The 24,675-nt window shown below is 44.6% G+C and overlaps 2 protein-coding genes and 1 long non-coding RNA gene across 4 annotated transcripts; 1 reads left to right on the top strand and 2 right to left on the bottom strand.

The window, feature by feature from the left end:
• Positions 1 to 146: 146 nt before the first annotated feature.
• LOC101766380 (GDT1-like protein 1, chloroplastic) lies at positions 147 to 4,432 on the top strand. The gene is made up of 12 exons (XM_004967428.2): positions 147 to 354; positions 432 to 707; positions 852 to 905; positions 1,558 to 1,619; positions 1,767 to 1,835; positions 1,908 to 1,959; positions 2,103 to 2,177; positions 2,657 to 2,786; positions 2,872 to 2,942; positions 3,415 to 3,462; positions 3,765 to 3,879; positions 4,008 to 4,432. The coding sequence occupies exons 1-11, from the start codon at positions 214 to 216 to the stop codon at positions 3,834 to 3,836; spliced, it is 1,050 nt and encodes a 349-aa protein (XP_004967485.2). The 5' UTR covers positions 147 to 213; the 3' UTR covers positions 3,837 to 3,879; positions 4,008 to 4,432.
• Positions 4,433 to 4,462: 30 nt separating this feature from the next.
• LOC101766792 lies at positions 4,463 to 6,316 on the bottom strand. The gene is made up of 6 exons (XM_004967429.2): positions 5,936 to 6,316; positions 5,572 to 5,856; positions 5,343 to 5,459; positions 5,061 to 5,231; positions 4,814 to 4,937; positions 4,463 to 4,713 (listed from the first exon to the last, which is right to left on the bottom strand). Exons 1-6 carry the CDS (start codon positions 6,206 to 6,208, stop codon positions 4,598 to 4,600), a joined length of 1,086 nt encoding a protein of 361 aa, XP_004967486.1. The 5' UTR covers positions 6,209 to 6,316; the 3' UTR covers positions 4,463 to 4,597.
• Positions 6,317 to 11,920: 5,604 nt separating this feature from the next.
• On the bottom strand, positions 11,921 to 14,659 carry LOC111257257. Of its 2 annotated transcripts, none has more exons than XR_002677676.1 (2): positions 14,258 to 14,659; positions 11,921 to 12,901 (listed from the first exon to the last, which is right to left on the bottom strand). It is a non-coding gene; the product is annotated as an uncharacterized LOC111257257 (long non-coding RNA). The 2 variants fall into 2 exon arrangements; XR_002677677.1 differs by having other exon boundaries at positions 14,463 to 14,656.
• Between the last annotated feature and the right edge of the window lie 10,016 nt (positions 14,660 to 24,675).

The raw sequence follows: 24,675 nt of genomic DNA, 5'->3' as shown, positions 1-24,675 counted from the left end.
CTTTTCCTCTTTTCCATTCTATTGGGCCCAATGGAGCATAAATTGGGTCGGTCCTGAATAGTAGGCCGGTCCAAGGTAATCATGCACATCCGGGCCCGTTCGCGGAAGCCCACCCGTACGTTCGAAGTCTATCCACTAGCAACGGCCGAGAGGAAGCCAACCGCCACCCGATCACTCCCGCCCCGCCCGCAACCACCACCGCGGCGGCGCGCCATGGCCTCCGTCGCCGCCTCCCCCGCCTCCTGCTCCTGCTCCACAGTGTTCGCCTCCTCCTCCTCCACTCCCATCCGAACGCCTCGCCCGTCTCTCCGCCCGCTGCCGCGCCGCGCCAGGCTACCGCTTGCCGGCCGCTCGGTACAGCTCCCCACCCGCCCTCCTTGCTTTTGGAATTTGGACTGTTGCCCAACACCTGGTGCGAATTTTACCTGCAGGTGTTGAGGTGCCTCCCGAAATGCGACTCGGGGAAGCTGCCGCCGCCGGTTGGAGGAGGCGCTGGGCTGTCGATTCGGAAGGCGGCTGAGCCAGCGGGTCGGGGAGGGTTCCGAGCCGCGAGATTCGATGCATCGTGCGGGCTCGCGTTCGCGACGGTGGCGGGGGTGCTCATGCTCCAGGGGACGCAACAGGCGATGGCCGCCACGCAGTTCGGGGGTCTGCAGCCGGCGGACGTACTGGGGGATCTCGGGGACCTCAGTACAGGTTTTGCTTCAGTTAAGAGAACTGCCTCTGCTCTTTGATGATTTCCGAGCTCTTTTCTTTTTCAGTTACCGGCAGGTTGATTGCGATTTCTTATTTTCGTTTATAATAATTTCTTGTTCCCTAATCTTTGTATCCACATTTAATCTGCATTTCAGGCTTTCCTGTTGATCTTCTTTTCTGAGCTAGGGGACAGAACGTTCTTCATTGCGGTAAGTACTCGCTAGTCACAACTCACTCCACAAACAAAGTGAGATTATTCTGATGCAGTCAGATCTGCTTACGAACGTTCACTGTCTAAACTGCACTATTGAATATTGATAGAAGAGAGTGCTTTTATGAAACGAATGAAACATAAATTTAACTTGGTGTCCTGGTACAGACTTCCAGTGTCCGCCTTGAGCATTCAGAGTTCATCTGATTACACAAGTTTCTGCAGAATGCAGATGGTTTCCCTTAATGTTGTTTTCTGTTGATTCATGTTGCAGTGTTGAATATCTGATTGTATCCAGATTATTGTATAAAACAACTGATGCACAATCTTCAGCCACTGTATAATGTCCTTGGAGTCAGTGTACATATGCTGTCAGCGTGCCAGAATGCCAGATGTTTGAAAAGCAGCATAAAGTCATTAGCAAATTTTAGGCCTCCTAACAGAGGAAGCTGCACAGACATGGGTAGTTTAAGGGACCCTATGTGTTAGCAAATGCTATGAATTTCATGAAAGAAATGATTCTGTTTTCTAAATATGTTTCCTTCTCTCTAGTCCCTTTGCTTCACATCTATACCGTAGAAATAATTTTGCCAGTGACATATACTAAAATGAGTCATTGATAAATGCTGCAGTTGCATGTGTTTGAATAGGCACTTTTAGCAGCTAGAAGTTCTGGAGCAGTCATTTTTCTTGGCACATTTGGAGCTCTTGCGTAAGTACTATGTATTTTTATGCTCCTTATATGCTATGTTTCTTCGTCAATTTAGTCGCATGCTTTTTGTGCTTCTAGTTACATATTTAAGTTCCAGGACTATCTGGCATTACATAAATGAGTTTTTGTTTTCTGCGTGATTGACAGGGTAATGACAGTTATTTCTGTAGTTCTTGGTCGAGCATTCCACTATGTTGATGGAATCATTCCATTTGGGTAATTATCCTCATTGTACAAGAAGAGTTTCTATTGGGTGCTATTATTTACTGAATATCTTGTTACATGCAGCTTTGGTGGTACTGATTTCCCAGTTGATGACATCGCTGCTGCTTGTCTCTTGGTAAGGATCTTGCGTATTTGTTACACACAAACACACTGAGATATGCACTCGGATTTGTTAAATGAATGTGTTTATTACTCTTGCATTCTTGCGTGAGGTTAAAACATGCTTTATTATTACTGATGAATTTAAATGCATTCTAGGTTTATTATGGGGTTACTACATTACTTGATGCAGCTTCAGGTGATGATGAAAAGATCAACGAGGAACAGGAGGAGGTAGAACTTTAGAGCTGTGCCAAGAATATCATTTATAGTTTTTAAATTAGAAAATTTATTGAATTTCAAGTATTAAATTCGTAGCCTGGAACTAAGGAAAATCTCTTTCGTGCCTATATATCATCTCTAAGTCTTTGCTGACTGAATATGATGGTCTCCAAATATATTCTTTTTATCCAATTTTTTTATGCTAATGTTTTCTTAACCATAATCCCCATTTTCATCTTCTGTTTCAAGTGTTTTATACTTGAAAGCATACAAAATAGTCCAATCCATTCAATACTCGACATGTGCAACATATCTTAGTCTTAAAGAAAACTATGCGAAAACTATATGCAATGCTAGTTGGACTACGTGAAAAATATAATAGAAAATATGTACCTTATACCAGATCGTAACATGCAAAGTTACTTTTAATAAATTTGTCGTGCTTTAATATAATTCTCTCTCCTCTATAACATTGTGTTGAACAATTGTAGGCTGAGTTAGCAGTATCGAAATTTTCTGGAAACGGTGCGGGGGTCATGTCTGCTGCTGGTACTATAGCTAGCACATTTGTATTGGTTTTTGTTGCAGAATGGGGTGATAAATCATTTTTCTCTACAATTGGTATATCTCCTTACCCTGTTTTGTAAATGGTCAGATTTCTATAAGCATAATTAGCACTGACACTACTTTCCTATACCTTTTGCAGCACTTGCTGCAGCTTCATCCCCTCTGGGTGTCATTGCAGGATCACTTGCTGGTCATGCTGTTGCAACATTGGTAAGATAAGCAGTGGCAGTAATAGTTTATGCTTGTGACAAGATAATTGGCGTCTAATTTTTACACTGCAAATAGCATTAGTTTGAAGGAATACTCATTTGCTTGTTCATGACTAACGTAGTTGAGCAATGAGCATAACAATATAGCAATGGAATTCAGACAATTGTTTAGTGCTTCAGTGAATGGTTGGTTTGTTGGTCTGTTTTTTTTTCCTCAGTATTGTTTTCTTGCAAGTGCCTTCTCTTATTGATCTATATTTGGAAGTCTGCATTGACTTGACTCCATTGGAGCATAACAGGGATTGGAATTTAAATTCCTCCATGATTCACAAAAAGAACTTCTGTATAGAATAGGAGAATAGTATAAGCAGCAAATGCATGATCGTGTACCAATCAGTTAGTGTGCTCTGATTTTTGTATTTCTGGCTGTGGTTTTCCATGAAAAACTGATATTATCAAATTTCTTCCTACAGATTGCAGTTCTTGGTGGTTCTTTGCTGGGAACATTCTTGTCTGAAAAGGTAAATTGGTAAACTAACAGTACCAAAGCAACTAAAATTTTCTAACAGGGTTTGCCCCTTGAAAATTTAAACTGTGGCGAATTTATAAGTTGGTTTTCGATTTGTTTATCAGTTTCATCCATCACAAGTTTTTTTAGCAGTTAAATTTGTAACTGATAGGGAATATTTTTCCATGAACTATATTTTTTAGTATAGAAAATAGCTGTTGGCTTACTGATAAAGACTTTGATAAATTCTTTGCGCCATTCATTTTCCAAAAAGTTTGTCTATGTCTCACTGAAATGAAGCATTGTCCTGTGCAGATTATAGCATACATTGGAGGGAGCCTATTTTTAGCTTTTGCTGCCATTACTATAGTTGAGATTGTGACTTGACTAGGAGTTCCAACATCCATAATTGATCAACAAGTACCAAAAGGTGTGCAATGTCTGCAACATGTAGTGGCAGGTTGCTGCTACGTTCTTGTTTTCTCAAAGCATAGCAAAATCAGCTTAGTTGATAATAATGATAATAATTGCTTTGTTACTTAACATGATCCTCCACAGGAACTTACATCCTTCAAGTGGAACATCCCCAGCTTGCATAGAAACGTTTGCTGTTGGTGATGAGAATTTATTCTTCCTTATCCAAGACAATGTTTCATCAGCATGATTTGTAGTCGAAGCACTACAGGTCGTACATTTTGGAGCGGAAGATGAGATTGGGAGAAGATTTGTGGATTCCATGAAGCTATTTCATTTCCTTTCCTTAGATTATTTACACGTATATCAGTAGAAGCATTGTAAAGGCAAGAGTCATATTAGACCACACTGAGGTTGAATCCCAGAAACTCTGATGCACCTGACTGAACTTTTCCAGGCTTTCTGTCGAGTACAGTGTTTCTTCTCTTTTTTTTTTTCTGTTTTCCTCAGTACAAAGAGCAAGATGATAAATAATTTATTGCCGGTGGCTGAAACTACTGGCTGATGTACTTCGGTCTTCGGAGTATGCATGTATTATGTGTTCAGGGAAAGAAGCTATGCTCAATGAATGACACTGCAGTGTCCAAAATCTGTATCTTTCAGGTACAGATACAAATATGAATTGGGAGTGCTGCTCAACTTCAAACACAAGAATTGGGCTAATTTCCTTAGCTTCACGACATAGGAAGAACAAGAGCCACATCTCCGTTCTTCGGATTTCCTCTGTATATGGTCATCTTCTCCTCATCGAGGTCAACCAAGACGGTGCATAGAGTGTGCAATGTCGGGCCTGAAAAAGGTAATTACCGGTAGAAAGCAAGTTCAGCTCTTGTTGCAGATTTACAGTAGTCACTACACAGAAGTCAGCAGAACACATGAAAGATGGTCACCTGTCATGTAGATTGGGTACTTGTCATCAGCTGTATCTCCCAGCAGTGAAAGCGCCGTTTCCTTGGAGTCCACTGAACACCGCGCTGCCCTCTTCTCCCTGCTTATGGAGTTCTCGTCCTGCACCTTCTCGACGACAATAGCAGTTCACTCGTCAGTTCGTCTGTCATCGGCCGATCTAAATCTATCCGATGGTTACAGCAGTTAAGCAATCATCTCGATCAGAGAAAAACGGGGAGCATCTCCAACCTGCTTCACTTGGAGATGCCGGTACATGTTCGCGTGGAAGAAGGGCGCGGCGCCGGCCTCGAGGACGGCGGACCTGTTCCTGGAGGCGGTCTCGACGTTGACGATCCTCCGGCCTCTGACGTTCATCAGGTTGTAGCTATGGCCGACTGAGACGCTCGGTGAGCAGATCCTCTGTTCCAAGGATAACATATGTGTGTAGAATGGCATCAATGGCTTTACTGACAAAGATCATGCAGTGACGTGGCGGCGTTAGTTCAGTTGCAGTTGCAGGCAGTTGCGTACGTGCATCGCATCGTCGAGGTTCTTCGCCTCTAGCAGGTCCCGTGACACGAAGTTCCGGGCAATGGCGCCGGCGACGATTTCGTCGTTCACTGGAGGAACCGAATCGAGCGTGAAGGCCTAAGAAATAGTTATCCAAAGCCCTTATTTTGGTTTGGCTTCTGAGTTCTGACAGTGGAAATGAAAATTCAGAATGCAATAGCTATGGCATGCGACTGTGATGGTCGCTTACCACGCCGTTGCTGTTGAAGCCGAAGGCACAGCTTGGGAGCTCGCCGGCGTAGGTGTAGGCGGTGAAGGACAGGCCGTCCGGCAGCGTGGCCCGCACGAGGTACGTGTGGCCGAGCAGCGCGACGTTGCCGTCCTCGTTGTGCGCGGCGATCGCCGTGGAGTCACTGACGAGGAGGACGTCGGAGCAGTCGCCGTCGGGCTCCTCCTCTTCCTTCTCCCGGTCGTGATCACCGCCGGCCTTCGGGACGAACGGCAGGATCTCCTTCCTGAAGTTGACCAGGATGACCTGCTCGGAAGGAAGAAACAGTCAACGCCGGAGGCAGCAATAATGAAGACAGCAAGGGCAAGGGCGTCATTTTACGTACATGGAGGAGCGGGACCCCGCTGCCGTCGGCCGTGCCCACCAGCTCGTCCCAGTAGCGCGGGTACCTCTCGCTGTTGGCGGCCTGGAGGGCGGCGAGGAGTCGCCGCGCCTCCGCCGTCGACGCGAACGGCAGCAGCTGCTCCCGGAGCACCAGGTCCTGCCGCATCCTGCTCCCGATGGCGTCCGCGAACCGCCGACCCACGGCGAGGCCGAGCGCGTACCCGTCGGCGCAGAGGCCGGCGTTGAAGACGTCCAGCTCGCCGCCGGCGCCCATGTTGCTTTGCGCGCCTAGTGATGCGACACGCTCGAGTGCAACGAGCAATCCTATCTTGTTGCAGAGCGGTGCCTTATCTCCTCCACCTCCAAGCGGCCAGTGAGTGAATAGGCGCGACCACGTCAATGTTGTTGTAGGTGCAAATTGGCTGGGCTGAGTGTGAAAACGGGCCGGGCTATCCCGCCCAATATCAACAAAATACTTTGGTTGTGTAATTTTGTGTCCGGCCCAGGCGACAATGTCCCAACTTATCAACTCAACTGATTACTATTCCCTCCGTGCTAAAAAAATAACATCTGAGATTTTTCAAACACATTAGGTCTGAATAGAAAGATTTTCAGACAAATTAGGATGAATGGAAAAGATGTATGTGCCCCTAATCATTAGGCATGGGGATAACTAAATGGAGTCTCAGAAAACGTATTTGGTGGTCTATCCTAGAAATGCAATCTTTTTGAGCAAATTTTAAATGCGACGACGTCATTCTTTTTGGACAAAAGAAGTAGATCTCATCCAAAGAGACGGTAAGAGACACTCGTGGCCTCTAGCTTTTACCTCCTTACATCTAAAGAAACATCTGCAATAAATGCACTACATACAGAAAGGGGGAGATAATCTATGTATTTGAGTATTATATATATAGTACGGAGTAGTGTATAATAGCAAATTCACTATTCATTTAGTAGAAAAATACATTGGGGGGGGGGGGGGGGGGGGGCGCCATGGCCCCCTTTGGCTCTCAAGAAGCGTTGACGTGCCCACATGTTAGCAACTTCCCATCTCTCTTACCTTATCCGGCCTAGTTTGTGTAGGTCTCATGAGAAAAGACGGTAAGAGAAATTGAAAACATCTAAGTTTTGCAACAATGTCGAGAAACTGAACCCACATCCCCGACCTCGCAAAAGGTCCCGACCTCGCAAAAGGTCAACAGTAACGTCCCATGTGGCCATTGCTAATCCCTCTTAACTTACTGGCCCAGACGATCTCTATAGCTCCCATGAAAAGAGTTTGTAAGAGAAATGAAACCGTCTAGCCGCTACAATAAGGTCGAAACCCTCAACCCCCTCCCCCACCTTTAAAAGAGTATAGAGTAATGTGTCATGTGTGTGTAGTTATAGGTTAAGGATGGCAACGGGGCGGATTCGGATCGGGTGGAGTGTCTGGGCACCCAAAATCGAAACCCGAACCTAAAACCTGAATCCACCCCGAACACCGATTCGGGTGAAAATCCATCCCCGAAACCGAAACCGCAAATCCCCAAAACCTGACAGATTAACCAAAACACACCCTCAACACACCCACGCACACAGGCACAAGCCAGCAGCGCATGGCCGGCCGTGGCCTTGGCCGGCGGTGGGGAATGGCGAGGCGCGGCGGCGCGGGAGGTAAAGGGGCAGCTCGTCGAGGCAGGGGAGATCACCAGTAAAGGGGCCGGCGGTGAGGAGGAAGCGGCGTAGCAGGGTCTTTGGGCGACAGCGGATTGGCGGATGGGGAGCGGTGCTGGGAGGCCGGCACGGCGAGGGAGAGCGGTCGGTGATGGGCGTAGGAGCACCGGGGTTTCACCACGACCCCGTTTTGGCTGCTTGTTGGGGACGAGGAGGTGGTATTCGGCGGCGACGCCCGAGCTTGGGCTGGTGGCAATGGCAGCCGTGGGATCTGACATCCCCGACGCTAGGAGCTACAGCGGCGGGCAAGGAGTGGTCGAGGGGGAAGATGAGGGGGTCAGGAAGCCGTGGGAGGCGGCGATTTGAAGATGGTGGAGCGGAGGCTAGGGATTTGGCCGGCGGAGTGGCGGACTGGAGGTTGGGTGGGGCTGTTTCGGGGCCCCGATGGAGCTCCACGGGTGAATTTAAGAATCTGCCCAAACTCGCAGTATTTTGGGTATCCGAACCCGCAAATCCGTGGACGAAAATTAGGAACCAAAACCGAAATCTACGGATATCCACCTCGAACCCGATCCGCTGCCATCCTTATTACAGGTCTGGAACATGAATTGGGGTGTGTGGGTGGGGGGGTGTGTGTGGGGGGGGGGGGGGAATCAGCCATGTATTCCTCCGAAATGGCCTGCTTAACTAACATTTGAATGATTTTTTTCAATTCTAGCGTGCCTATATAACGCCCCTACAGTCAACTACTATTACCACCACGTCCGTAACCCTCCACCATCTCCTCCATGCTAACCAGTAACCACTGTCACTGCTGACTCCTCCGCCCACTAACCGGCCTCCGCCACTGCGCCCACTAACACCGCAGGCCAGCACCAACCTCTAAGCCTAAACATTCAATAATAAGCAACATTAATCGCATTGTTGGCTCAAAACATTCAATAATAAGCAACATTCCAAAAGATTGAAGAGTAAAACTCTATAAAGTGTAAGTAGGATTTTTAGCTATACTATTGAAGTTTAACGTAGACCGGTAGAAAACTCACCTTCCATCCACCCCTTTTATCTCGATTAATATTTTGTCCGGGACTAAAGGTTCACCAACCGGGACTAAAGCTCGACCACTGGCAGGGGGCTCACCAACCGGGACCTTTTATCCCGGTTGCAAAGGCTAGTGGAAAAAAAGGCCCTGAGGGATCTTTTATCCCGGTTGGTGTGTTACCAACCGGGATAAAAGTCCCTCGACCCTTAATCCCGGATAAAAGGGGGATCTTTTATCTTGGTTGGCATTTTCAACCGGGATAAAAGGGTCCCCACGGGTGGCTGAGAAAGGACTAAAGCTCTCGGACCCTTTAGTCTCGATTTGTGTTACCGACCGGGACTAAAGGGTGTCTTTAGTCCTGGTTAGTAACACAAACCGAGACTAAAGGGTTCCCCATGAGTTAATACAAAAGGATTGCATCCCCTATATAGTTAGATGTGCTGTGTAGGTAGGATAGTAAGGAAGCTACGCGCGAGGCTTGAGGTCGAGTTCGAATCCCACGCACCGCGCACGCGCATATTTCGCGTGACTTGTGACTTGCGACGTGTGGGGGGCCTCTCGGGAATTTCTAATATTTTTTTGGCGCAAAATTCTTTAGTCCCGGTTGGTTTTACCAACAGGGATAAAAGGGGGTCTTTAGTCCCGGTTGAGTGATCCGGGACTAAAGACCCCCTTTTTTTCTCGATTGCTTTATCCCGGATGGTTTTTTGGAAGATTTGCTCCCTACCAACCGGGATAAAAGGTCAGTTTTCTACCAGTGGTACAATAGAGTAATTGTTCACTTTATCTCTAATATAAGGAAAAATATATTTTTTCATCCTAACCGTGAGCACGCATTAATTGCATCCTAAGTAGCATAAATTAGATAATGAATTTACCAAGCACACTTCCATTCCATGTTTGAGCCTTTAGGCCTTTTAAATGGTTATATATTTTTATCCATTATTTATGTAACTCCCACTCCCTGCAACCTAACTATTTTAGCAAACCACCACCTTCAAATCTAGTTATGGTGTTTTGGGTAAGAAGAAAAAAGGTGGTGATGAGGTGACGTGACGGTAACCTTCAAGTGTAACTAAAATATGATTCCCATTGGAACCAAAGATTTTCTTTCTAGACATTATTGGTAGACTATTAAGAAGATTTTTCCAGAATGAAGAAAAACAAGCATTTTCCATGTCCACCGTCCACCCCCAACAGCTACACCACTGCAAAGCCATCCGAAGTTTTTCAGGTGGCCCTCCATTTCAGATCTCGCCAAGAACAAATGAACAATACTCCATTACTCTCTCTCTCTCTCTCTCTCTCGGTAAAACAAGATGAGTTGCACTTGAAGACCCAAAGACCATAGTATAAAAGCCCTAATAGAAAAGTACTCCAGCACTGGTTCATTGGGAAAGGGAGCCCATGCACCTTGGAATTTGGAGACGCCCACATCTGAAGCCAATTTTTTAGTGCATCCAATGGGGTTTAAAGGTGGTGTTTGGCAACACCCTGTTAAAGTTTAACACCTGTCACATCGGATGTTTGGATGCTAATTAGGAGTATTAAATATAGGCTAATTACAAAACTAATTGCACAGATGGAGTATAATTCGCGAGACGAATCTATTAAGCCTAATTAGTCCATGATTTGACAATGTGGTGCTACAGTAACCATTTGCTAATGATGGATTAATTAGGCTTAATAGATTCGTCTCGCGAATTAGCACAGGGTTCTGCAATTAGTTTTATAATTAGCTCATGTTTAGTCCTCCTAATTAGCATCCGAACATCCGATGTGACACTGTTAAAGTTTAGCACCTCGTATCCAAACAACCCCTAAGATTGTAACGATAAGGAGTTCAAGGTTGCAGACACGAGGTGGGAATGGGTGCAGGCCTCCACATGCACAGCTCTCAGCTCTGTGAGTTCCAACCCCCCCTGCCAGCCTTGCTGTCTGCTACTGCCTTTGGCAACTTTAGGGTTAGGGTTTCACACCATGACAAATGCCACACTACTCTCTCTCTCTCTCTTCCCTGGCCGGCCGGTCTCGTAGAATCTCCTATCGTCATTGTTGACAAGTTGCAGGGGTAGCCACTGAAATCATCCATGGGAAGAAGGGCGGTGTTCAGAAATGAGCGAGAAGAATGGCAAGTAGCAGGGAACTGAGTGGCCTTGACTTGCACTGAGTCACTGCACGCAGAAGCATGAGTGAGAAGAATTGCAAGTTGCAGGGAACTGAGTGGCTGCCATGACTTTCAGGTTCCAGAGTCCAGGCACTGCTGCAAATGGCACCAAATGAGATTCCAGGTCATGCTGCATATGTAACTGTAACTTTATTACACTTGGAGGTTCTTCAGTGTTCTCCTTTTTATGGAGCACTGATGGCTGCTTATAAGTCCAGCCGAACAGCCCCGATAAATGTCGCTTGTGGAGATGCATGCCAGCTCTCTGTTTCAAACTGAAAGCGGATCAAAGTTCAAACTACTCAGAGGTTTGAATGGCGTATATTAAACATTCATGGTTGCATCGCACAATGCATTGGTTTAGCTTTCTTCAAGTAATTGCTTGTTATTTTGGTGCGATTGACTCCTCAAGTCATGGTGACATGGGTATTCCGGTAGTCACGGATTACAGTTGACAATATCAGAAATTTTATGTCCAAAAAGAATTGGAACATTTTGGCGCACAATTTATTCAGACACTGCCATGGAAGCACGCATGCACGCGGATCTGATAGCAACAAATTAAAGTGAACAGCAGCATTAATTAGTTGTAGTTGATAGTTCAATACAAAAGGAGCAGGATAACGAAATTTTGAGTTCACTGTTTACCTTTTTAATTATGAATTTTGAATTATATTTCAGGAGATCAATGTTTTAAAACAAAGTGGCGTCAATTACATCTGGAACACATAAACATCACAGCAAATTTCTGGATATGATTAATTTCCATAGTAGTACTATTCACAAGAAGCATGCATTCCAGCAGGAAAAGGCACCTATTGACGGACAGAGGCTTCAGTGAAATGCACTGCATCCTTTATTATTGATCTCTTATATATTTGATGCTAAGCTCTTGAGAAACAATATATATATATACCTTGATGTTCAACTCAAATAAGTACACACCCTTGTGTAGCATCTGATGGGTCCTATATCATGTGTGACATTATTGTTGTGTGTATAGTTGCTACTGAAACATACACAACAACTAGGTCCTCAACAGCATTATATTTGTATTGTAAAAACAGCGTTAGGCTAGATTAGAACATTATAACTTCATAGGACAACACTCAAGAGGATGCAACAACACTGAACAGAGTCGTCCGATCCAAAGATTCTTACACTAATTCTATTACAAAAAAAGATAATCATAATCCAACTCTTTGAAATTATAACGATAACTAATAAGAAATCCTAAAACATTTCTATTTTTCCACTGGTGGAAATATAAGTATTTAGTCCCGGTTGGTAAGCCTCATATCTCTTAAAAAACAACCAGGACTAATCATTCGGGACTAAAGGTCCCCCTCTTTAGTCCCGGTGGAAATATAAACATTCGCCCCGGTTGGTAAGCCTCATGTCTCTCAAAAAACCAACCAGAACTAATCATTCAGGACTAAAGATCCCCCTCTTTAGTCCAGAGTCATTCACCTGGGATTAAAGACCTCCTTTAGTTCTGGTTGGTAATAAAAGGTTCCAAAAATAAATAAAAAAACTGGCACCCCGTCCCTGCTCGCGCCGCCGCCCCCTAGCTCCGCCTCGACCACCATACCACCTCCTTGAGCTCCAACTCCACCACCTCCTTAAGCTCCAACTCCACCATAGAGACAATCAAAACAATTAACACTTCTCAAATTGAAGCAAGAAACATATATGCTCATCTCAGATGACCATCACACAAGTGAGAACACACAACCAATCAATCCGCACAAGATCTAATTCACAACACATGAGTTTGATTTGATTCATAATACAAGGAGGATTCACCAGCACAATTGCAAATGAATCATTCACAAACAAATCACAAACTACAGAATCACTCACAAATGAAACATTCACCCGCTTCTCGTATCCAAAAGATCCCCCGCTCGCCATCTCGCCCGCCCGCGCGCCGTGGCGGCCAGCGCCCTGGGGCCTGGCCGGGGAGGGCCCGCGCGTCGGCGGCCAGGGGGCAAGCCGGGGAGGCTCGCATGTCAGTGGCCAGGGGCGAGCCGGGGTCAAAAAACGATCGAGACTTTTGTAGCTGGATGGAAGGTCGTTTCTCTACCAGTGTTCAGCAGCTTTATTGAAAAAAAAACTGCACAATTAACATCACAAAATATATACTTCGTTCTGAAAAGAAATGCGACTATGGAATACATATGATATACCAATACAAGCATATAACCCTGTTTCACTGGACATTATTGCTTGTTACTTTGTGTGTAGTTGGCCCTTCTTGAAGATTTACACGAATATATAAACCACACCTCAAGTATATATATATTGTAGTTCTGAAGCGATTAAGTCAATCACTCGCAGTGAAACACTTACAGAGTAGTATATTCAAATTAACCATCACTCTAATTTCCCTTCATATCTTGGATGAAAAAACTCACTTGGTAAAGAAAAAGAATGGACATCCATTTTTAAAACACAGAAAATTAAAAGAAGGCCGACATGCACGCTAGCTCATACACTCTTTCGTCACAGACCAAAGGTTGTGGCGAACATGTGGGAAAACATGCTGATGATGCAAACATACAAGTGGATCTAGCACAAAATCATGATGAACACTAATACCAGGCCGGATAAATCACAAATCTCGAAGGACAGACAAGTGCCTAAACAGCGGCCTCACACATGACCTTGGGAAATCTCTCTTATCGGGGACACCAGAAAAAAAAAAACCTTGGGAAACCTGATGATCCAGTCCAAGTGGTGGAGGACATGCTCCACCAAAAGCAAGGCTGGAGCACCAGCTGCTATGCTCTCACACGTCGAATCAATAGTTGCATGCAAAGTTCCAAAGCAAACAGGGAGATCGAAAGACGTCTCGCTGTTGCACGAACCGAAAGATGTGGATTCCACAGATTCCCACACTCAGAAAAAGCATCGCGTTCAGTCCTAGTCCACAACAGTGCATACCACCTTCCATGGATCACTGGATGGAAGCAAAAACATGCAGCTGTGCAGAGATGCATGTATGGATCGGATCCTCTTCTGCGAGATCTACACGAGTAAAGTAAGCAATTTTTTTTTGGTTCAGAAACTGGTATCTCCTCTTTTTGGAAGAGATCAAGATGCAGCGAGGAGATCAAGGATTTAGCTAGTACCCAAAAGAGCAAGATTAAGGAAAGTACAAAAGCTTTGGATCTCCATTAACTATGTGGGCTAATAACAACCAGAGAAGAACAGTAATCACATGATAAAAATAGACCCGTATAGTCTGTCAACTCAGCTGCTAAATATTATATCATGCATCAGATGCCAAATAAGCAAACTCGGATAAAAGCAAACACATACAGGAAAAATACAGATCATCGTCAACTGAAACCTTGAGATGGATCCAAGGCAAGCTTCATGGCTAAAAGTAAGCAAGGAGAAGGGAGCACCCTTCAGTCCAAGCAAAGATGGTGCGAGATCGAAGCTTTTACCTCCCGCTTCATTCACTCATCTGCAAAGCTAGCTCTTTCCATGGCCGTTGCTTGGCATGTGGGTGAATGAGTCGGCAGCTAATTCGACCCTAGCACCGCCCCTGAGTGGACTGAAGGACGCTCTCTTCCATCCGGCCATCACTACCATGACGGCAAAGCAAACTAACAACAGATTAAAATTAAGAGAGGAGGAACAGGCACGCACAACCGCGTTGGAACTTGATCAGAGCCTCTCATGGCTTTCTCTCTCCGCGGATCTTGCGAAGAAGGCAATGGATTTTGATGGGTGCAAAAACTAGGAGAAAGGTAGACGACGACTAAGACGGCAAGGCATACAAGGCAATGGACAAGGCCATTAAATAGGGCCAAGTTGTGACATCACAAGCGTTATAAGATGTGTATGCGTGATAAATAATGCTTGTGATGTACTAGCACTACAGTATGAGAAGTGGCAAAAGGCCGAAACCTTCTATCATTTCCTATCGCTCCCTTTGCTCGTAAGCAAGAGGAGGCACAGGGCCAGCCAAAGGGGCCCAAAGGCCAAACCCTAACAGGATACGGCTCTCAAAATAATTCAGTGTGGTAGTGGTAGGCCTCCACTCTTCTTCATTGGTGGTCAAGTCAAGTGTGGTTGCCGGTTTATGTTTTTTTGGATGGTTAATTGACTACAGATCTCTCTGAGCTAGGTTTGAAACAGCACTAATTTCACCTAGATTTGAGCTAGATATATAGAGCCAATTTCTATAATATTGGCATTATTGTTAGATTATTCAATATTGACTAAGTGGTCTGGATCGGATCATGTGGTGATGGGTAAAGGACAATCTATGTATCCGTGGGAAAGGTCACATGGCACTTTTGGATTTGTTTCATTCTAAGTCCTCTTGCACCCCTTACACATACCTATGTAGCAGTATGTGATTAATTGATGCATGTTTTTTATATTATTAACAAAATTTGTTTTGTTATGTTTAATTTCAGGGGTTAAAAAGGTGGCATCCCTTATCCCTTGATGATCTAGCTTTGTCTTCCTATGATCATGTTTTGTAGCAAGGTTCAGTTTTTAAATCATTGTCCACACTAGGGTATATATCACCGTGGTTAGGTCCTGGGAATATCAACGCCATCAAAAAATGTGTATTTTCACTAGGTAAAATATGTTGGAAGAGTTCAGATTGTGTTATATACTCATTCTGTCCTAAATTATAGGTCATTTTGCCATTTCTATATTCATAGTTTTACTATATATCTAGACATAGTATATGTTTAAATGAATAGAAAAATCTACGAGGAGTAGCACTTTTCTAGATATTTTTAAATCTAACAGCGGGTAGGTAATTAATCATAATGTGAGCCCCTAGAGTGACGGTGATACTGATACCCAATGCAACCCAAGACCGATAGATGGTGCATGCAAATAATTAACCCGTGATAGAAGAGAAGAGAGGAGATGCATGGACAAGTGAGTGCTCCAAGCCCAAGCAGCAAGAAAGGGAGCACCCTTTCTGGCCACAGTGGCACCCACGTCCAATCCAAGCTCTAGGTAGCTAGATAGACGATGTCCTTCCTATAAACAAAAGCTCCCTCCCTCCCATGCACATCTCTTGCTTGCACACCCACCAGGCCACCAAACCAAGCGGCCCACCAACCATGTACTAGGGGTGGTAGGGCAAACGCTGCTCCTTGGAAATCTTGTCCCTTCCCGTACCCCAAACACACATGCGCGCGCAGCCCTCTCGCCGGCGATGTGGCGTCATGTGCGTCAACAGGCGCCCGTGTTTTTCCTTCTTCTCTATCGCCATGATGTGGCCTTGGCTTGCCATTGCCAGAGCTAAGAATGACAGTTGGAATGACGGGGCGACGTGAGGGCTCGAAGCATAGCGCCGTACGCCGGCTGTGCAGCACTGCAGCGCGGCAGCTGCTGCAGAAGCAACAGTGAGACAGCGTACGGCGGCCTCGCGGCAGCAGCGCTCAGGGGCGGCCGGCCGGAGATGATGCTGTGCGGCCAGTGCATGAGGCTGTGCCCGTGCCTCACGGTCACGGTCACGGCCCCCGCCTCCTTGCTTTCGGAAGTCACACGCGATTTTAGAGGGAAAACGGAGTGCATCTCATATGTGTGCTTCACATGTACGATAGATTTCAAGTGTGTAACCACGATCACATCACAATGAAAGAGAGTATTAAAGTAATTATTACAACTTAGAGTGACTCAAAAGTCTTAGCGGAAGAATAAACGAATGTTTAATTAGAAAACGTAAACAAAAGCTCCAACTCCATAGGCAGCTAACCGGGGGATTTGCCTAAAACTCCTCAAAAAATTTTAGGTCTGAGCAGCAATCCGGACGTTGTAAATGCAATATATAAAATATAAGCGTGAGCACATGCCGTACTCAGCAAGAGAAAAGAGTATATGATATGCAAGGTTTTATATGTTGGAAGGCTGACAAGGTTAACTGCAATTAGCACTTTTAGTTAGTCAAGTTTTATTTAGCAGCTGATTACTAGCAAACGTAAGTTTATACCATCCCACAATTAATAGAGCAATAATATACCAAAGGTATGAATATAAACAAATAACAACAAGTTGATTTGATTCATCTTTAAGTGAATTAATCATGTGCGGGTCCAGGCCGCTCATGACTGTGAGTACGACTGTTATAATAGTTTTTAGACACTCTGCAGATGTTGTACAACTTTACCCACAATTCGTGTTTCCCATGTCGCTCGGGTTTGTAAGGCCCTTAAACACTTCCAAGGTGTGGCTAGGGATTCACTATGAGGTTTTCACAAAGTTTACTTAAATACAAGACAATGCGCTAAGGTTTTAAGTTAAAGCAAAGCATAAACCTCCTTAGTGAGTGCAGTACCTTAGCCAATAATACCACCAAGAGGACCAGGCTATACACCAACAATGCAACCCCTCTTACCCTTTTCAGGTAAGATCAATAATACCACCAAGAGGATCAGGCTATACACCAACAATGCAACCCCTCTTACCCTTTTCAGGTAAGATCATAATGTACCAAGTTCACTTAGTTAGTAGCCAAAGTCAGAGCCATGTGACAATTGTGGTTGCACTGTTTTTTTGGGTGGTTCTCCATATTCCAATTAACAGCTATAATCTTGTAATTAAATCAACAAACAAGAATATAGAGTAAATAAATAAATAACCATGTTGTTTATTTACCAACCCAGTTGAGCAAACTAAGCAACATCTACCATCAAGTTTATTTAAACAACCTAACTTCAAAATATGGTTAAAAGAAACTAGGCATCATCCTTAATAGGAACCCATCATATTAATGCAAGTGATAATAAATATTGTGAATAAATTGTATGTCATTTAGGTATAAACGGGAATGGCCTTCCTCCAAGCTTTGCTACTGCTTAGAGTCTTCAAAGTCTTGATCTTCATGAAACTCCTCGAAAGGCACGTTCTCTACGCATCACACAAGCACATGCAAAGAAAGCAATACAATAAAATAACAAACAGTACACCAAACATCACTAACAATACTAAAAAGCAGTAAAAACTAATCTACACGTTAAGACGAACACGTGAGCGAAAGAAACATTCAAAACGGAGCTAAAACGAGAAAGATATGGCTTAACTAAGCTCTAGGGACTTGCTGGCGAGGTTAGAAACTTTCAGGGGCTTAACTGCGAAAATCGAGGGCTTAAACGCGTTAAAAACTTCGGATTGTACTGGATCGCGATATTAGAACTTTTCTTGGGGTTGAAGCGCAAAGCTGCCTTATCTTCTTCAACCTTCCTCCCGTGGCCGATGGCAGCTCCCGACCGGTGGGGTGAGCTCCGGCCGACGGCGGCGCGGGGCGTGGAAACGGCGGGACCGGGAGGCGTGGGGCCGGCGGCGCGCTGCGCGAGGCGGGGTCGGGTGCGGCAGGCGGCGCGAGGCGCACGCGAGGCAGGCACGGGCGCGGAGCCGGGTGGCGCTGCAGGGGCAGGGGCGGGCGCTGCAGGAGCGAGGGCGGCTGGCGCGGCTTGCAGGCGGGCGGCGCGGCTCGGCTCGGCCGGGTCAGGCAGGAGAGGGCGCAAGCGGCCAGGGATCGGGCGAGCAAAAGCCCGGAGCTGTCGGCCATGGCAGCGCTCGAACAGAGAAAAACGAAGAGAGAGAAAAGAGGGGATCGCCGGGAACGACCTCCAAACTTGCGCTCGAACGGCAAAACGGAACGAGGACGACGAGATCAACGTGACGGTGTGCCCACCTTCGACCAAGAATTTTTGATTTCGTCGGGTTTGTTTGTTGGAGTTTTGCCGAAAAACTTGTGGGAGTTTAACACTTGCGAAAGTTCGGCATCTAACTGTGGGAGCTACAGGTGTTGAAATGAGGAGGGGTTTATGGCGTTGGAAAAAGTACGTCACCAAGATCACCGGAAAGTATTTAAAGGTTGAGTTGGAGTCGATTCCTTCTTTTTCTAATTTCGGGAATTAATCAGAAATTGCAATTAAATTACGAAAAATACTCTGAAAATTTTGAAAAATTCAGGAAAATTTCTGAAGACGGTTTGGGACACGAGGAACCCAAATAAAATACCTGAAGTTCCTGGAAAGACTTTTAGAACCATCCCAAAATTGGATTTAGCTCTAGGAACATGAGAATAAATTCTCAGTAAAAACCTAAAAGATGCATAAATGCATTTTAAAATTTTTTGCACTCATGAAACACATAATTCACAAGAATGCATACACACTCATTTGGTATAAAATATTATATGTGATGTTTGAATTCAATTAGCTCGAAGGATTTCCAATTAAAACTTAATAATTTAATCAAGCCTTAAATAAACCTAAAAAAACCAGAAATTGATAGATCAATTATGTGCTAATCCCTCCGTTGGCTCATCTCCTTTCTCGTCTTCTTCCTCCAGCTGACCACCATCTCCGCTCCCTCCTCTACCACCTCGGCTGGCGACAGAGGCACCACCGTGCCGCCTGCCCACTATCCGCCGCCATCCCCTCAACCCCGCACTTCCTAATTCCATGACTCATCGCCCCCACCGCCGGCCATAGTCCACCAGGAGTCTAGACCCCCCCCCCCCCGCTAGCGACGCTCCTTGCTGTCGGTGTTTTAGACCGGCAACCCGCCTAGGAGGTACTCTAGGTGGTCTTTTTGTGCGGTGGGTGTCGTTGAGAATCAAGGAGTCGATGGTGACGCAAGGAACACGATTTAGATAGGTTCGGGCCGCTAGATCGTGTAATACCCTACATCATGTGTGTTGATTGTATTGAACTTTTTAGCTGCTCGTTGTGAGCTTAGGTGAGCTGCATTTAGCTACCGATCTAGGTACTCCTACCCTCCTTTATATACTTCAGGGGTAGGAGAACTAGTCGGATTACAAGGAGGAGGAGTAAGAGTACTCGGTATGAGTGCTAGTCGGATTATAGGGGAATCCTAGTAGGAGTCCGACTTCTTTCTTCCTTGTGGGTACTAGGGATTTTATCCGCATCGCCTGCGCCGCTGGCCGAACCGCCATAGCTGCCGGACCTTCCGCTCCCCGTACCCCCGACCTTCTTCTTTAAGGCCGGGATCCCGGAACCCAAAACCCTTCCCGGTGGGCGGGGCGGCGACCGCTGCCCCCCCCCCCCCCACCTCCCGTTCGATTGCGCCTCCTCGGCGACGCGGGAGTAAACCGTGGCGGGTGAATGCGAAAAGGAGAAAGAGAACAGAAAGATGAGAAGATGATCGGACAGACAATAGCTCATGCACGAATCTTAAAGAAATTAAAGCCTGACTTCCGCAAGTCACATAGGAATACCGCATGGCCCTGCGCTCGCCATCGCCAGACCATGAATCAACGGCCAGGCCCGGTAGGCCGCGCGCGACCACCCCGCCTCACTCGGCTCACGCGCTCTGCTGATGACTACGGTGCCTGATCAAGTGATTATACCGGCCGGCTTACCGTTACTACTACTTAATTAGAGATGATCTTAGCATGCAGTTGGGTCTCAAAGCCTGCTTCGACAGGGAAAAAAAAAAGCACGGCAGTTCCTCGTATCAAAATGGTTACTCTGCTGGCACCGTTCAGAAAACGAGTTCGAATACTTTCATTGAAGTTACCATGTTATAAACGAATACATATACAAATATCCAAAATATCCATATTTCATGTTTTAGTGGATATGAATTCGGATAATTTAGATAACTATCGTACTCCTACTTGGGAGGAAGCAGAAGAGCAATCAACTGGACAAAGAAGAAACAAAGCGAGCTGTCCAAGTGCCCAACCACCACGGATCTATGTTTAGGAAAATCAAGATGAGGTATTTGGGCAAGAATCTCAATTATTGGCGAGACAAATCCCTCAAATTCATCTTGGCTTTGCCGGCCCGCCGCTGCCTTCTCACGGTTCACACCTAAAAGAAGGCTAAAGATAAGAAATTCCCTCAAGGAAAGGAGCCGCACGCAGCCTCTGCAAGCTGCCGCTGCAGGCCGTCACCTCAGTGCCAAAAGCCCATCACCACTCCACGTCCGATCAAGCAAGATATCCAGCAGGTGCTTCGCGTGGTGCATGGGCTGTGTGGCAACCGTTGCCATCGCCGGCCGGCATGGGAGAACGGCGGCAGGTGGAGCAAGCAAGGAGGTGGCTGGGCACGAAGGAATCAAACACAGCGAGACGAGACGAGACGAGAGCATGCGCGGTGCCCTCCGGATCCCAGTCCTGACGACGAGACCCGCTGTGGATGGATGCGATACGATGCGAGTGCAAGTGTGCAACGGATGCGGCATCGCCGTTGTATTTTTCCTCTCGCATCCGCCCGTGCCGGATGGAGCCGTCCCGTCCCGTCCCGTCTCGTCTGGAGTCGGGTCTACCAGCAGAGGCCGTGTCCTACCCCTACTGCTCCTCCGGATTCTCATGCCTTTGCCTCCCTCATTGCCTGCGAGTTGCCATGGCCTTGTCCACTGCCCTGTAGGCCATGGCCTTGCTTGCTCTACCGTTAGTGGACAAGGAATCCGACCAAAATCTCGCCTTTTTCTCTAACGTTTTCGTGTATGAGACTTGTCCAAACGATATTTTCATCAAGAAATATATACTAATTAGATATTTTGCTAGGTGTAACTGCTACGACACAATGGAACTGCATACTGCTATGAATATTTGCTACTTGTAACTTTTTTTTAGTGTGTCTGTGTGTGTTGTATTCAGTATTCCTTGCGTTTCTTTGTGTGCATGCATGCCAATGGCCCCTACAAATCACTTGGTTTTGGGCCCAAATCAGCTAATTAATCATGACACCACTTTATCACTTTCAAGATAAAGAAATGGAATTGCTATTTGACACTCGGTCATTCTTTCTATACATTTGGATTTTTTTTTTCATCCAGTTTTTACCCTCCCCTCTAACGCCAGCACGATTCACCCCTTCCCATCTTGGAGAGATCAAGCTTCTCTGCCGATTAAGTTTAGAAATTTGAGGATATCTACGGTTAGAGTTGGAAATTAGGGGCTTGTCTTTTTTTTTGAACTAAATGACTTTTTTCTTTTAATAAGAAGGCCAAGGGAGGAAGATTGCCCTGCCACAAAATGCGATTAGTAGGTAAGATGGCAAAACAGTGGACCAGGAAGAGCAATTTTCTCCAATGGGTAGTGCGGCGGCAATATCTACTGAAGAAGGGAGGAGGTGGCGGCGAAAGTCACCGGAGCGGTGATCGAGCACCATGGCTATTGATAAGGAGGAGAAAACGGTGTTGGATGGAATATTGATGAAATCTAGTGGTTAAAAACTTGGGTATTAGCATAGGAGTAAAACACCAAGTATGGGATAGATAGACCCAAAAGAAAAACCACCCAGTCCAAAATCTGTCCAACAACACACAATATGTTATTCCCTTATCCTGCAAATTTGATAGTGATAAACTCGGGCAGGCAGAAAGATGCCTGACCGTTGGACAAACACCTGGATGTTCTATCAAGCATTTTTATTTCTGTCAGTGACATCATGTTCTCTTCAAGAATCCGAATACCACATCGATCAGTAATCATTTAGATTTTCTTTGCGTTTCTTAAGCCAACATGCATGTTGTTTTCATAGCAAATACATGGAACGAAATAAGATGCTTGGGGTTCTTCTCCTTCGTGATGTAATGGGTGGTGACACTAGAACTTCTTTATCTATTTTTTTTTTGAAAAAGATAGATAAATTATGTTAAAGGCCAAAGAGAAAGCTCGCAGTAGATGAACAAATTAAAGACGTACCAGGGAAATCATAACTAATCCAGGCAATAGCAGAAATTTCAGAAGTATTTGCATATTGTTTATGTTCAAAACAGGGGACAGGAGGAATCCTACTGCTGGGTTGGAACAAAGTGGTTAAAATAGCCAAGGAGTGCTTTGAATGAAATAAAGCATAATGATTCTATCCATGAATGAGCTCGTGACAAAATGGTTGCAATTTGGACCACAAAGTTTACCAGAAGCAGACTGCTATACCTCTTTTGTTCTTCTACCCAGTTAAATTCTGCTTAAAAGGTCTCTCGAATTACAACTTAATTTGGAGTCACATCGGAAATTCAGGAACTGAATTTCCACGAAAGAGTATACTTTTCCTCAACGAAGCACAACCTTATTTTTTACATTAGTGAAGCAAGATTTCACACTGGAGGAGTCGTGTGATTAAAAATGAAAATTGAATATTTATGCCGCAAATAAAGCAAATAAGAAGGGCTCCATGCATTTTCACTCTCTTCATTATATAATTAACTGGACACCGTGTATTTATGCTATTGCTACACCCATTTTCCACCATCATACATTCATTTTCTTTTTTTGCAAAAATGATCGTGCATACATGATAACCTAACTTACACTTACAAGAGTATACAGGTTTGGCAGCGGGTGAAAATTTGTCAAACTTTGCATGGCCAGAATCTAGGTGCATGCTTTCAAAAGAACTGGGTTCCAATAATAAAAGCTTGCACTTATGCCAATTGTAAAGAACACACCTGACCTTTTGCACTATATTGTTTGTTATGTACAGTAATTGTTTGTATCCATCGGATTGTATTATATATCTAAAACCCCAGTTAGGTAAATACGATTTCCAACGCAAAATAGATATTGCTTCTATTATTTCAAGCTCCCCTCCGCATCTTTTTATAGGGCGATTAAGGTTTTAAAAAGTTGAATTCATACGTTTAAACTAAAAGTTAGTCAAATCACATGCATGCTTAGTACATGAAGATTATATACTAGATCATTATTACACAAATCCTTTAATATAACAGTAATATAGCAATTGATGGCATGCATGCTTTAATACACATATTACATGTTGATTGGACATGTATTAAATTAGGAGAACATTCTTCCCTCTGTTTATAAGGCGTGCATGCATATCAAGATTCAAAGTTTACATTCTTTGATCAATAATTTAGTCAAATTTTTTTTATTTTTTAATGTAAATTTGACATGATTGGATTTGTAATCAAATGTACTCTCCCATAATTATAATTTTATAATCATAAATAATATAAGATAAGATAAATGAATGGTCAAAGTCTAATTTGGGAGACCGTGCCATGTCATACCACACCATATAATCAGGAACGGAGGGAGTAATCCATTGGAGAGCTTTTTTTCATGGGGCATCTACAGATGTTTGAACAATTCTTTGACTAACTGTTATAGATGTCCTTATTAGGGGGTTGTAGTTACCACCTTCGCTGACCATTCAAGTGTGTAACTATATTATTGTTGTATAAGAGCCAAGTAATAGCTTTGATGGTTAGTGGAGGTGGTTATACCACTACCCACCAGGATCAAACCTTAGGTTTAATGGTGCTATGTCTTATTAATGTGGTACGTTTTTGTTAATCTCAAGATCCGCTCTATTTTCTATTATTATTATTATTGTATAACCCCAAACTTATATAAGAGTAAGATGGGGTCTTGGGGCTTACATTGCGTCAAACCTATAAACGGAAAGATATGTATATGGGGCCCGGTCAAGCCATTATATGGTGGTCATCCACTAACTAACATCTTCCGATATTCCGTCTTATGAAACCATAGTTAAGTTCTTTAATACCTTCTTTTGTAAAGCCTAGCAAAGTTGGCAACAACCATGGCCTAATTAGATGCCGCTACGACGTGAGCCGTGCTTTCTCAGGAGAAACTTTTTACTCCAATCAAGAAATATATTTTTGGAAAATTAGTTTTTAAGGGAAATGTCTTTCTTGAACAAGTCATTATACACGGTTCTTTACTCTCACACAAGCCTACAAATTGGTTCTATTCTTACTTCATGAGCAACATATGTTCTATTGACACAAAATTACATAAATGCAAAACACAACAAAAATGGTTCCATGTATAACACATAGGAGTATGTGTTTCTTGTAGGTTGCAATATAATTGTGCTCCTTCCATATAAAAAAAACACCCATTTGGACGGTGGAA

This window comes from Setaria italica, chromosome V, assembly GCF_000263155.2.
Source record: "Setaria italica strain Yugu1 chromosome V, Setaria_italica_v2.0, whole genome shotgun sequence".
Classification (NCBI taxonomy): domain Eukaryota; kingdom Viridiplantae; phylum Streptophyta; class Magnoliopsida; order Poales; family Poaceae; genus Setaria; species Setaria italica.
This window is presented reverse-complemented; position numbering and strand designations above follow the sequence as displayed.

Bases quoted from the DNA above. Each gene is read 5' to 3' on its own strand.
- LOC101766792 (XM_004967429.2), bottom strand. From the start codon at position 6,208: ATGGGCGCCGGCGGCGAGCTGGACGTCTTCAACGCCGGCCTCTGCGCC. The intron at 5,460-5,571 runs GTAAGCGACCAT...ACTATTTCTTAG, and splicing joins GCTTCAACAGCAACGGCGTG to GCCTTCACGCTCGATTCGGT. The intron at 4,714-4,813 runs GTGACCATCTTT...TACCTTTTTCAG, and splicing joins GTACCCAATCTACATGACAG to GCCCGACATTGCACACTCTA.
- LOC101766380 (XM_004967428.2), top strand. From the start codon at position 214: ATGGCCTCCGTCGCCGCCTCCCCCGCCTCCTGCTCCTGCTCCACAGTG. The intron at 1,836-1,907 runs GTAATTATCCTC...TGTTACATGCAG, and splicing joins GATGGAATCATTCCATTTGG to CTTTGGTGGTACTGATTTCC. The intron at 2,787-2,871 runs GTATATCTCCTT...TACCTTTTGCAG, and splicing joins ATCATTTTTCTCTACAATTG to CACTTGCTGCAGCTTCATCC.